The 14,268-nt window shown below is 39.5% G+C and overlaps 2 protein-coding genes across 4 annotated transcripts; both read right to left on the bottom strand.

Annotated features, from left to right (window-relative positions):
• On the bottom strand, window positions 544–4,551 carry LOC8082962 (probable magnesium transporter NIPA4). Its single transcript, XM_002440020.2, has 9 exons — window positions 3,983–4,551; window positions 3,802–3,858; window positions 3,615–3,705; window positions 3,349–3,509; window positions 3,111–3,238; window positions 2,866–3,003; window positions 1,519–1,611; window positions 1,208–1,328; window positions 544–1,119 (listed from the first exon to the last, which is right to left on the bottom strand). The coding sequence occupies exons 1-9, from the start codon at window positions 4,143–4,145 to the stop codon at window positions 998–1,000; spliced, it is 1,074 nt and encodes a 357-aa protein (XP_002440065.1). The 5' UTR covers window positions 4,146–4,551; the 3' UTR covers window positions 544–997.
• Window positions 7,209–11,734, bottom strand: LOC110430594 (pollen-specific leucine-rich repeat extensin-like protein 3). Of its 3 annotated transcripts, none has more exons than XM_021448398.1 (7): window positions 11,340–11,734; window positions 11,073–11,150; window positions 10,521–10,559; window positions 9,864–10,397; window positions 9,701–9,781; window positions 7,764–7,940; window positions 7,209–7,624 (listed from the first exon to the last, which is right to left on the bottom strand). In XM_021448398.1, the coding sequence occupies exons 1-7, from the start codon at window positions 11,433–11,435 to the stop codon at window positions 7,499–7,501; spliced, it is 1,131 nt and encodes a 376-aa protein (XP_021304073.1). In that variant the 5' UTR covers window positions 11,436–11,734; the 3' UTR covers window positions 7,209–7,498. The 3 variants fall into 3 exon arrangements, with proteins under 3 accessions (XP_021304073.1, XP_021304074.1, XP_021304075.1); XM_021448399.1 differs by having other exon boundaries at window positions 7,764–7,937; XM_021448400.1 differs by lacking the exons at window positions 7,209–7,624; window positions 7,764–7,940 and adding an exon at window positions 8,328–8,678.

Here is a 14,268-nt window from a genome sequence, read left to right as displayed (position 1 = left end):
CTATAATAGAGGTGGTGGAGCTGACAGAGCGTGTCACCAGCAGGCAGCAGCAGCAGCAGCTGGTTGGATCTCGTCGGCTTAAGCGGTTCTAGGCTTCTAGCGGTTGTGACTTGTGAGGCAGAAAAAAATAAATATTAATTGATTATTTTAATGAATAATTACAGATCTAGGACTAGGAGCTGTTACACGACAGTTGCAAATCTATATATGATTTTTCTACACCGATACTTCTGATCTCTTGGGCAATAGCAATACTAGATAAAGGACAAAGATTTCCTAAAAAAAAGATAAAGGACAAAGATGATATGATACAAGAAATTTGCAGAAGCATCACTAACAATAATAATGTACTCCCTCCATCCTAAATTAAATTACAGAACGTTTGACTTTTCTGACTCTAAGTTTGATCACTCATCTTGTTAAAAAAAATGTACATAGTTAAATTCAAGACATTCTTGAAGAACTTTTATTGATAAACCAAGCCCCAACAAAAGAATTAATATTTTGCATAAATTTTTAAATAAGATAAGTGGTCAAACTTGGTGTTGAAAAAGTCAAATATCTTATAATTTGGGATTAATTGAGTATATCACTCCCAGTTTGCATGAACTTCACTAAGACAATAATAATGTACATCATTCACAGTTGCATACGATCTCCGTGCTTCACTCGGCCTCTCTAACTCTACACATGGAACAAATGCTGTGGACAAAACTGAGGAACTTACAAAAAGGAGAAGGGAATTCGACAAGAATCTATGCACCCGACTTGATTCTATTTGGTGGAACTGTGCAGCCTTCCACCATCTCTGCAGATTTGCAATCACTCGGCAGCCACATTTAACTATGCAAACAATGCTGCAGGTATCCGGTTATGTACACAAACTATCAAACTGTAATTGAGGAATCAACAATCGCTATGGGAAGGTTATCACTATCATGCCATATACAAGCCCTTGCCGGAGAGTCCATCAGAGTTTTCCTTTGATATTCTGATGCTAGTACATCTCTTGTCTTCTCAATGCCTTTTCTTCGTCCGAAGTCCTCTCATCCTCGACATGCTTCAACAATTCTCCATTTAATCTAGTTGTCAAGGAGGGAGATAATGGTGCATAAACACCTACATAATAGCAAAAGATTTGGTATGAAGAAAATTCGTATGAGAGCTATATGATGACTTCAATTAGAGAGGAGTAAAGGCCACACACTTCTTGATTGCGGGATCCTTTCATAATCCTTCGTTACATGCAACAAAATGGTACCGGACAACACCACAACCAAACCACAAATTTCAGAAATGATGCTTCCCGGGCTTTGACCAGACCAATCCTACACAAATAATTAAACAGAATGACATCAGTTTACTGTTTTTTCATATAATACTAGAACTGAGGAATGCATAAGAAACAAATGCAACAATATGAAAATATCTGAAAGGGTCCAAAAAGTGCACGAGGGAGTAAATGGAAGAATGAAATATGGAATAAATATATATGCCAAGGGCAAAACAAAATTTTACCTTGAACATTATGACGCTGGCAAGTATTGTAAGAGTTGTGAACATCACATAGTATATTGGAGATACAATTGCCGTATTGAACGTGTCAAGTGCCTACAGCAAAAAAGTACTACTTAGTACTTACTCCATTAAACAGAACAGGAACCAAAAGTACCATAATATTTGTGGTAACTATAGTATAAACTAAAGCACTTCAGTGCATTGTTCTGCAAATATCATAATTAATTATACCATAGAAATCTAAAAAAATACATGGCACTAGACAATATTCTGGAGTCAGGGATAAGAGGTTGCCCAAATTGGATTAGAAAAAAAAGGACATGAACCACGGGGTACAAACAAAATCAGGGACTAAACAAACAAGGCTGCAAATGGGGTTTTGAATGCAATGCAAATCTATTAAAATAGGTCCACATCATCCAAGCTAGCATATGATAACCTAATCTATCTTTATTATTTTCCAACATATTTGGCTGAGTAAATTTCACGAAATCACCACATTCCTTGTCCTAATTATCAGGAAACTACCACTTCTAGTGTCCGTTTCATCAAAGAACTCAAACAACTTAAGGCCCCCTTCTCACGGACGTACCATTTGCCTGTCTCCAGAGCACCGGGGTCCACAAGTCAGAATCATACAGTTCAGAACAGACAGAGCCATTCTGTTCTGAACTATGTGATGCTGATGAGTGGGCCCAGGCGCTTAAAAAATCGAGGAAAAACGGTAGGGTTGTGAAACCCAAAGTTACAATTTCATGAAATAGGCACTATAAGTGGTAGTTCTGTGACAATTAGGACATGAATGCAGTAGTTTTGTAAACTTTACTCTATTTGGTTGTTGAAAAAAGTGATAAAAAGTATATTGATATATATGCATGCATAGAATGATTTGATGAGAATAGAACATGGCACTTGTCAACATAACAAGCAATGCAAACCTAACCGTAATTTGATCTAAATCATTTAAAACCCAAACCCCTTGAACCTAAAGTTAATCTCAAGGGTAAAAAGGAAACAATAAGATCACGTCTACATGGAAATTTTTATGTTTCATTCCGTTCTTAATTCTCACTAGTTTGATCAATGTCCATATATTTCTTATAGTCATTTGATCTTAAACTATTCCCAGCTAACTTATTTTTTACTTCCCTTTTGAATCCTTTAAAGGTTAAGCAACATACAAACATAGCACCTAATTTTGCTAATACATTTGCAAAGATTCAACTCCCAAACTGCATTCACATAGTTCTTCTCTATCGCATACCATTTTTGCAGCTAGAAAGTAGATAGTTATGTCATAGAACTGCAGTTACTGAATGAAAGCAGCATGTAACAAGTTGTTCAAACCTTGTTCAGATAGTTCATCTGAGTGAGCACACAAGTAGCCACAACAAGCATAAAGAACCAAGTCTCTGGATATATTAATTGGTTTGTTCCCTCGAAAGTGAGCTTTAATGATGTACCAAGAGCCTTAACACTCATAACCTGAGTAATGAGAAGAAAACTTAGCACATTACCTAGCAATAATAGATTAGAATATAATCAACTAAGCATTTACAGAACATATGAAACACTGGCAGAAGTGACATTACCGAAAGAGAGCCCATCAAAGAGCAAATGGCAGTGTAGATCAACACATTGGACTGCCCATAGAGAGGGGAGAAATAGAACACCAGGACAAAAACAATGACAATAACTGACGCAACATATAGCAAGAAAGCTGCAAGGGAAAATACCAAGATATCCCATTAGTCATAACATCCCACTTCCTACAAATCAGGAGCTAGCAACTGTACAAGACAGAATCACACCGATGATAGTCTATCTTACCAGGTTGTATCGCCATGTTCCATATTTCCCTAACTGAAGTAATCTCCTGCTCCTGTGGAGCGTGAATAACGATGACCACAGACCCTGCAATGCACATCACACAGCCAAGCACCCCGAGGGCATGCAACCTCTCATTCAGAATGAAATGAGCCAGCACTGCACTGAAGGGTGAAGACACCCTCAACGTCAAATTCTAGTTTGAGTGTTTGACTAAAAAGATGAATAGAATTGCCGAATTGCAAGGACAAAGTTTTGAGCTAGCTGACCTAACAATTATGCTGAGCGCTCCAAGGGGAGTAACCAGCACCGCGGGGGCGAAGGCATATGCCACGAAATTGGCAATCTCACCTACAATCACTGAAAGAGGAAAAAAAAAACGTTCGCTCAGAAACGGCTATTAGTCTCTAAGCACCATGCCCAATTCTCTACTGGAGTTGCACGAGGAAACCTTACTAGTGATCATGCCAACCCACCACAGGGGCTCCATGAGGTAGGAGTACCCGCCGACACCTGCGCATGCCATCATCAGAGTTCAGAAAACGCTCCCAACCGACCAAAGTCGACATCTCTTTTGACCAGAAAACCGGTCTGTTCCAACAACCACGGTCAATAGTACGAGAGGGAAGGGGGCGACCTGCACGGACGCCGGTCGCGGCGGCGGCCCGGCGGAGACCCTTCTTCTTGATGATGAAGCTGGCGCCGATGAAGCCGCTGGAGAGCAGCGCGAGGACTATCCCCTTCATGTTGTCCGTCGACAGCTCCGGCCCAGAGGCTCCTCCGCCGCCGCCGCCCCCCATCCCTCCTCACCGACGGACGGCCGCTCCTCCAGAGCCCAGACGCCTCAGTCGCGGCCGATCGACCCGGATTCCCGGCGGGATTGGTTCGGACTTCGGCCGAACTAGCGCAGCACTCGATTGCTGCCTCTCCCTCCGATTTTGGGCTGAGCTGATTGGGCACCACCGAACCCGACGGGAAATGCGGCTTTATCACTGTTTGGCGAGGGATTTTGGTGATTCACGGGAGGGAGGGAGAGGCGGGGAGAGGACGAGCTGAGCTGATTGGGCAGAGGAAGCTGTAGAGGAAAAGGGCGAGACGCCCGAGACGGAGAGGAAGGCGGCCAGGCCGCCAGGGAGGACGGAGGACGACGAACGGGTCGGTCTCGCTCGACGAGACGAGACAAAACAAAAACAAAACACGTTGATTACGTCATTTTCTCGCTCTACAGAAATTTCTTGAGAGAGGGGTATAAGGCTGTCTCCAGAAACGAACCCAAACCCAAAATAAGTTTTCAACACAGTACCTATAGCCTTCAACAGAAGACCCATTTTGAGTATCAGAAGAGACATAACCCAAATTTGGATATCCTCTCTCCTCGAGACCTATTTGCAGAGAGTGTTGTCTTTTAGGTCTTGTTGTTGGAGCAGACTAAAAATAGGTATGGAACCTTTTATCTGTAGCGCTATCCAAAGAACAAATAGGTCTTATATTTTAGGTGACGATTGTTGGAGATAGTCTAACCCGCGTTTGGGGGTGATTGGTGGGAGCTGCCGCTAAGGCAACACGGAAAATAAAATAAGGCCTTGTTTAGTTTCCACCGAAATCCAAAAAGTTTTCAAGATTCTTCGTCACATCGAATCTTACGCACATGTATGAAGCACTAAATATAAACAAAAATAAAAACTAATTATACAGTTTGCCTGTAAATCGTGAGACAAATCTTTTGACCCTATTTAGTCTATGATTGGATAATATTTGCCACAAACAAACGAAAGTGCTACAGTATCGAAATCCAAAAAGATGTCGCATCTAAACAAGGCCTAAGAGTAACTCCTTCAGAGAAAATAAGAAGGGCATGTTATGCCTACTCTTCTACTAAAAGAAGAAAATGTTGTAGCTACTTTACAATAATTATGCGATAATGTAGATTCATACAATAGTTGTGAAAGGGCTTATAAAGCCTTAGTAGCACCTTAGGTCTTGGTTTCAATTTCTTACGGGAGCAAATATTCAAAGATTTTGTTTTCGGTGTCCTGTCAACGACGAGAAAGATTTGTCGACCAAGTTTCAGAATATGCTCATAAAGAGTAGAATTTACGTGCATGCGTTCATAAGATGAGTGTGGATACATTATAAGTGTCACAATTATACCGTGTAATCGCAAAAAAAGAAAATTCATACAATACTCTTTTCTTTTAATAAGGAAGAAAGACATAATTTATTCGAAAGCTAGATAGTTCATGTCGCTTTGTATCGTCCTTGTATATTAATTAATTAATTATTAATTTGTTTAGCATAGTGCTAAAACAACCATCTTAGGTTTCTTCGCATTTGAAATAGCAACCATAACACAAACACTAAGATCAGCTAAAAGAAAAGAATATCAGAAGGGTAACAAAGATCTTTGTAATACTTCATCCCTCCCATAAAACTTGAGCTTAGAGGGGTGAGTATGCGTATGATGTAAGTGTCACAGTTGTACCATGTAATAGGTAAAAAAAATGCATACAATGGTTTTTTTTTCTTTTAGAAAGGAAGAACGACAAAATTTCTTCGATAGCTAAATAGTTTTTGTCACTTTGGGCTGTTTAGTCCCTTTTTTCAAAAAATTTTGAGTTTTAGTCCATCATTTTGTAAAATGGAACTAAACACCATACAAAAATTTTGGTAAAAATGTGATTATTCTTCATTTTTAATTTTTTGCCTCAAGAGGACAATAAATTCTACATTTTAGATGGAACTAAACATGACCCTGAAAAATTTAGCATTTTGCATTTTATCACTTCAAAATAGTTAGCATTTTGCATTTTGGATTCTACGGGGAACTAAACACCCCCTTTGTATCGAAAGTCCTTGTATATTAATTAATTATTAATTCTAAAAATCTTTGTAATACACAATCCCTCCCTTAAAACTTGAGCTTCGGGTTATGGCGCCTCAGTGTACTACTTTTAGCGTCTTAATCGTTAATCAACATGGATCACCTTCCATAAGAATAGGTACAAGGCAATTTACATTGAGCACTAGTTTATTCTAAAAATCCTAAAACATCAAATGTTTTGGGATATAGAGAGTAGTTTGGGGGTAGAAGGGTACCAAATATCATATTTTGGAGTATCAAAAGGGTAACAAAGATCTTTGTAATACTCCATCCCTCCCATAAAACTTGAGCTTAGAGTTGTGGCTTGCCTCTGTGTGTATTACTTTTAGCGTCTTAATCCTTAATCAACATGGATGACCTTCCATAAGAACAAGTACAAGACAATTTACATTGAGCACTAATTTATTCTAAAAATCCTAAAACGTCAAATATTTTGGAATATAGAGAGTAGTTCAAGGTAGAATGGTATCAAATATCATATTTCTTTTTACTCGTAGGAACGACAAAATTCCATTTATATTAAAAATATATCAATGATTATTACACTTACACAAATGAAATATATTTTATAGCGAATTTGCTATATTTTTTGTGCGTAAATTTTCAGACGACCTTAAACAGCCAACTAGCACAAATCATAAACAACCAACTAGTAGTACAATTAAAACGATGAATCACAATAGATAATTTACATTTTTTGCAATAGGCAATAACCATGACAAAATTAACTACTATCTAAACCATAACAAAAACTAAACCTCCTAAAATATAGGAGAAGTGATTTAATAATTAATAATATACTTATTTACAGTCATAAATATTAACACTGAATTTAAGATGGTTTAAATCAAACCTCAAACCTAGAACTGTGTTCTTTCTTGATGATGAAGGTAATTCAACAATCTTATTTTTTTTAGCAACAGGTAATTCAACAATCAATTTAGCATGGTACGGAGCCACGGCCCATGAGGGGCCCATCGTAAGAGTTTAACACGACTTGAAATTGAAGCGAGCAGAACAGGACCAAAACATGCCATTCTGCGAGTCCATAGGAAAACACATTGGCCAAGCATTTCTATAAATGACGACAATGGCTAGCATTCTACGATCGCATCTCCAAGATAGGGTGCAGTCGGGGTGTCAATCAGGTGATACAAATGGGTAAACCGAAAAGGCACCCACAGTCAGGATCTCTGCTGCATTAAACTGAAACATTTCTACCCACTCAACTGACGATATATCATTGTTGTCAAAAAAAAAAATGACGATCTATCATTGGCGTAGCATGTCTCGTAGTTGAAGAACTTGTTGCCGTTGTTCTGGAGGCAACATGTTAATCTGCTCAGCGGACATGCCCAGGACTTGCTGGACTAGCATCTTTTCCATCTCAGGTGTCAGCTGTTCGAGCAATATAACCAGAGTTAAGTAAACTAACAGGAGAAAACATAGGAAGGTAATAATGGTAATACAGACAATTGTTTTTTTAACGAAGAATACAGAAAATTGTTGTTCCCAAATACTAACAGAAGACACTTACAGGTGCTTGGCCTGCCTGGATACCACCAATTCCTTGGGCCATTTGTCCGGGCAACCCAGGTAATTGTCCAGGGAAATGAGAGCCAGATGTGGGACCTTCTGGGGCCCGTCCCCAGGGAGCTGACCTATCAACTCCCATTGGAGTCGTACTTTGTGTATTGTAGTGTGAACTAGCCTGCTGAGAAGATAGATTACAAGGGTTATACACTGAACCATGGTCACCAAATCACATGAAAGACTGAACTACTCATAGAGTACAACAGCAAGACTATATTTGCAATAAGTTGCATGTGCTTCATTTGGACCATATGTAATTGAAGCTTGTTGAACTTTTCTCCTTTTCCCTTTTTTGAAAGAAAACATGAAACACCATGTTCATGGAGATATATGTGCACAAATGGTTGACATCTTCCAAGAACAGTGATCTCGGTTCTATACACCAGCCACAAAAATTCTAAACATCTTAGATGATACTATAGTGGTGAGTGGTGACTAAACAACCAAGAAAGTAAACATATATCTAGCAGTCTAGCATTTGTTTCAGAACCTTTAATTCTTAGGGCAATGAAAAGGAGACTGGAAGAACATTTATTTCACAAGCATTGAAGAATTGTCAAGTGTGTATGTACATTCCTTCAGAAAGATGGAAAGGAGACAACCAGATTTATACAGAGACACATGTACTGATGACATTGCAACACAACAGCTTATGAGTATATGACATAGTTTTTGCTCCTTCGCCCATCTCGGTGCAACACAGGGGCAGAAACTACAGTTCTTCTGTTATTTGGCCCTCCCCCTGCACCTTGAGCTTGAAGATATTTTCCCTACAGATAGCTCATTATGGCCCACCTCATTAAGGCCAACAATCCTTTGCCATTGACCTTGACACTATACTGGTGCTTTCATCACCATTCTTCATCATCACATACAAGTTTGCAATGTTAATGTTTTGATATTAGCAATAACATTCCAGTAAAACCTGCTCATGCCTTTCTATCAACACTATGCTCTCCAAGAATCCAACCCTTGATTTTTCTTAATGCAGAACATGTGATCAAATTGAGATCACCCAAGAGAAACAATCAGGTCAACCAACTTTAAATGGAAAAGGAAATCCCTGTTCATCTTTATTTTACTAAGGGTTCTACCATCAATATCAGTACATCACAAGTCCCATTCATTAATAGAAGCCAAGAGAGCTTTTCTTCGTTTTGCATCTAGATGAGTACAAGAAGCAAAAGTACCTAGTGTTTTGAGAAATTTGTTAGGTTTTTTATTATTAAAATTATTTGATTTTCATGTTCCTGGAGCACAAGAACTATGGTGCATTATCATGATTGGAAGTTGTCAAAACATGAAAAGGACCAATCATATAAAAGTTGAGATTGTACAGTATAAGTTTGTTGTATTTATGCCCTTAGAAATAGAGTAGCGCGATGGGCCTAAGAACAATGGCAAAACTTGAACTTTATATGCACCAATAATCAGGGAAGAAAAGCCAGATGATACTTAGAACAAGGAAACATCAGTAGAACCTAGCTAAGCAAATATGTAGCTCATTTTCATAACAAGAATCACTCTACAGGTCCATATGGATGCCGATTTTATTAGGTAAAAAAACGAACATTTCGAGCATATGCTACTAAATACTGAGAATTTGAAAATGGTCAGAACATATAACTAGACAAATATGTTATAACTTCAGACCCAACATGAAACTTGGCCATGGTTCTAAACCAAGAACTCTTGTGATGATAACAATAAAGAATGTGATCACTTCATTGCACTTCCTAAATGTAACTTTTCCTAACAATCTTGAATCTTCATCAAACACAAATGCAATTGGGAAGATACTCATATTAATTTCTTTGGAAAGGTAAATACAGCAACTCCAATGCAACATAATGATATATTTCAGAAGACAACAAATTGTACCTGATACAGCTGCTGTGGTGGTGGCTGGCTAGGCAGCGGTGGTTGGCCAGGAAGGAAATTAGTTTGAGGATTCGCACCTGGCTGTGAAATTCCAAACATCATCTATCAGTATGAGCACGGTATCTAGTTATGAGGATCATATGGATTCAGCATAGAATCTTACATGAAACATCGGTTGTTGTAACATGTGCTGCGGAGCATTTGCATGAGTCAACCCAAAAGAATTTGGTACTTGTGGATGCATCTGATGAGAAAAGGGCTGCATAGATAGTGGCCTAGACATTTGGGGCAAAGGTGGTTGCAACTGTTGATTATATATTGCAGGACTTTGCAAAGGTTGCTGTGGCTGACTATGAACTATAGGTATATGTGATGGAAGATTGGAATACTGTGGAGGAGCATGAGGCAGGGCCATGTTTGGATGTTGAGATGGCTGAGGAGCTGATGAAGGCATCTGATGGATAGGGTAGCCTTTTGCTTGTATTGGTTGTGGTGGGTTTGCTGAAATAGTAGGAATGTCCATGGTCGTTCCCACATTAGACAAGCCAGATGGAAACGGGGCAGAAAGTTGAGCAACACTCTGCTGGTTAGCAGGTAATGGGGGCGGAGGCAAGCTGACATGATCTGGTGCAGTAGTTTTGACTGAGGGAGGTGCTGTTGCCACTGCTGTGGGTGGGACCATGTCTGAAGATTGTGCCTGTAGGACAGAGGGCATGCAACAGTAAAATTCAATTTTTCAGACAAAAACAGTAAAATTCAATTGCTGATTAGCAGTCCAGATATTAATGTTAAGAGAAGTTCGAGAACTTAGTTTACATACAGTTTTTGGTGTTTTCACCATTCCAAGGACCACTTGCGCCTGCAAAAAGAAAGTCATATATGTTTCTAATTATTGAAATGCACATAGAAATTCAAACCCAGTTAAAGAAGTAAACACATTTGTTCTTAGAAATCAAGACATATTGTGCCACGACAATAATGGTATACACAGGTTTTAGAACAAGAATATTTCTAAATAAACAGTTGGAGAACAATAGCAAAGTAGAACAAGTATTGATTTTAACGTTAATAGAGCTTGCTGGCTAACATTAGTACATAAAACATAGTTATCTTCATCCAAGGTTTTCTCAGGTAAACACAGTTATCTCCATTTGGAAGAACAGGAAACACAAAATCTAATGTCGCCTGGCAAGTATAGCCTCATTTATACAAGTAAAATGAATCTGACTATTTCCAAATTAACCAAACACGACTGCACAACCCACAAAACCCTAAAGCCCGACAGATATCTAGATTCCGCGAGCGGGTGAAGCAGAGGCACCAAATTTAAGAAACGGAAAATAAACTGAGCTCACACGGCAGGAAATCTCACCCGAAAGAGCGCTCGGGTGACATCCGGGTTGTTGACGAGCATGCGGCGCACCGTCTCCTGGTCGTGGTCGATCATGGTCTGCGAGGGGCAAGCGCCGCATAGCATAAAAACATCAGTAAAACGGTGAGCCAATCGGTGAACAAACGGGTGGGTGGAGAGAGACAGAGGAGAGGAGAGGAGAGGAGAGGAGAGGAGAGGAGAGGAGAGAGGAACAGGGCTGCGGTAGGGTTTGGGATTTGGGTGGGCGTGGGCGTGGGGATGGCGCACCTTCATCTTGGACATCATGTCGTACATCTCGGAGCGAGACATGCCGTAGATTTGGGCCGCAAGGGCTTCGCTCGCCACCGCCTGCTTCGACGCCATGGAGGTGGGAGCGGGGGAGCGGCCGGAGATGACGCAACGACGGCGGGGGTTAGGGCGGACAACGGGGAGGCGCGGGCGAGCTTAGGCCGCTGTCGAGCTGCGAGCCTGAGCTGGGTCTCAGGAGCCGTGCTCGATCCCTGCTGTGTGCTGTGTTTGGTTGCTGGGACGAAGTGGGACGGGATGGGATGGCCCCGGGACGAGCAGCGTTTGGTAAAATGGGGCGAAGACGTCCCCGACGAGAATATTCCAGTGAGATCCGGGGCGACCCCGTCCCCGGAAATTTGACGGACGTGGGACGCACAGCAGGCCAGCAGGGACGAGCGGCTCGTGGGCTCCAGTAGCGGACAGGTCGGGGGCGAGGCGTCGGGCGACGCGCTTGCGATGGCGCTAGGGGCTGCGCGGGCGAGCTCCGGGCCGCGCGCGGGCGCGGTCGTGGGCGAGTCGAGAGTACGGTCACGGTCTACATCTGCCGGCTGCAAGCTTGCCCTAAAATTCTGCCGAGCGAATACGGCTGGAAAATGGGCTCATTCCGTCCTACAAACTAGGGTCTTATTTAGACGTGAATTTTTTTTAGATTTTACTATTATAGCACTTTCGTTTGTTTGTGATAAATATTGTCTAATTATAGATTAAATTAAGGTCAAAAGATTCGTCTCGTGATTTACAGACAAACTATGTAATTAGGTTTTGTTTTCGTATATATTTAATATTTCGTACATGTGCCGTAAGATTCGATGTGACGAAAAATTTTAAAAACTTTTTTGTTTTTTGGATGAACTAAACAAAGCCTAGAGACATAGGCCATTTCACCCTACCCAACTTGCAACCAAACCTTGTCAAAAAAAAACTTGCAACAAAACGCTACCGAGGGAGTTTTTAGGAACTCGATCAAATGACTCGAATTAATTGAATTTGACTTAGGATCTTCAAAAGTTGTGCCGCTACAAAACAGTAAGACTGTATTTGGCATGACTTCTACGGGCTCCGGCTCCTTCTCCCATTCAGTGTAGCGTCACTGTTTGTCACTATAACAACTTAACAAGAAACCATTCGCTTCCCAAGACAAAAAAAAAAATGAACTAGAAAGAGGAGCCGAAGAAGCCACGACTTACACCTTAGGCCGTCCCAACAACATAACAGATTATCCGTCACATCGAATCTTTAGACGCATATATGGAGTATTAAATATAGACGAAAATAAAAATTAATTGCACAGTTTGATCGGAATTGACGAGACAAATCTTTTAAGCCTAGTAAGTCTATGATTGGATAATATTTGTCAAATACAAACGAAAGTGCTACAGTGTCGATTCCAAAAAAAATTTGAAACTAAACATTATAAGGTCACTCCCAATACAGAAACTATCGTGATTTCTATAAACATTAATTGTAGTGTCACCTAAGCATTTTACTGATGTGGTAAGAGAGTTATTGAAGAGAGAGAGCAAAAATTATAAAAACTGGGTCTAAATTAGAAACCATGTCTACACAAAATCCAAGACATGAAGTGATATGATTGGCTAAGAATGTAGAAAGAATGAATGTGATTGGATATAAAAATATTCTATAGAACTATCTATAGGGATAGTTTCTATATATAATGTCTATAAAAATTAATGAGTATAGAAACTATATGTAGCATTGGAAGTGCCCTAAGGAACTGTGCCAAATAGGCCCTAAATTGGACCCAAGAGATACCCCTCCGTTAGAATATTAAATTAGTTTAGTTGGATTCTCTATGAAATACATGTTTAATTGAGCATTTTGTGTGGCATGTAAATATTAATATTTTTTTCTAAAACTTAATCAAAATTTAATAAATTTAACATAGAGACAGATAAAATAAGCTATAATTTAAAACGGTTGGACTACGTGTCACGCTCAAATTCAATTCAAATGCACAAGTATAGTTATTTTTAGGACATAAACTTATATATGTGCGCACAAGCATATTCTCTTCGTCTCAAAGTGATCAAATCTTTTAAATTTTTATCTAAGTATACATACAAAGTACAGATCACTTGTCGCCAATAGGGTGACAAGCCAAGTAACTGGTTACACCGATTTGTTCATGGAACTAGCTAGGGGGTTGGCGTTGGTCGGAAATATTGGAGACATTGATCGGAACCAGTTGAACCTTTTGTCGAACATCTTGGCTGGATTTTATTAATAATTAGATGATAGTAGAATATATTTCTCATGATAAATTTATTTGAAAACGTAAATATTAAAACTATTTTTATATATTTAGTTATTTAAAATGTTTAACTCTTTGAAAAGTGAGACGTACACCTTTTTTTTAAAAAAAAAGAGACGCACACCACAGTGTACTTTAGCAAGCTCCAACTAAAATATAGGCACACATGTTCCTCCATGTTGATGCATCAGTGCATCACTAATATTTGTTTGTGACGCTATTTCTCTGTAATATACCAATTATCCTTAGGGCTTGTTTGATACCTTCGTATCCACAAGTGAATTGAAATAAATACACTAAGTATCCTAAAAAGTCCTTTATGTCTCAACATGAACAAATATAGGTTTACTTATATCTGTCTTCACATAATTTTAAATCGTCAGTACATTTAGCGTATGAACATCAATTTTAATTTCCATTTTTTACAAAGACAAGAGTCCTTCAATACCACTTTGTAGCATACAATAAATTCTTTCGCGATGACATCGCAATCAAGCATCAAGAAACGCTGTTTCTTATTATCCGCTATATCAAATTTCAAAGATACCAGCCACTAAAGTTACTAAGAGATATAGCACTAATGTGATGACAATAGAAAGAATTGGTAAAGCTCAAATGGATTCCACGGACACCAGC

This window comes from Sorghum bicolor, chromosome 9 (genome assembly GCF_000003195.3).
Source record: "Sorghum bicolor cultivar BTx623 chromosome 9, Sorghum_bicolor_NCBIv3, whole genome shotgun sequence".
NCBI classification, from domain to species: Eukaryota; Viridiplantae; Streptophyta; class Magnoliopsida; order Poales; family Poaceae; genus Sorghum; species Sorghum bicolor.
The sequence above is the reverse complement of the archived record's forward strand: the minus strand, read 5'-3'. Positions and strand labels throughout refer to the sequence as shown.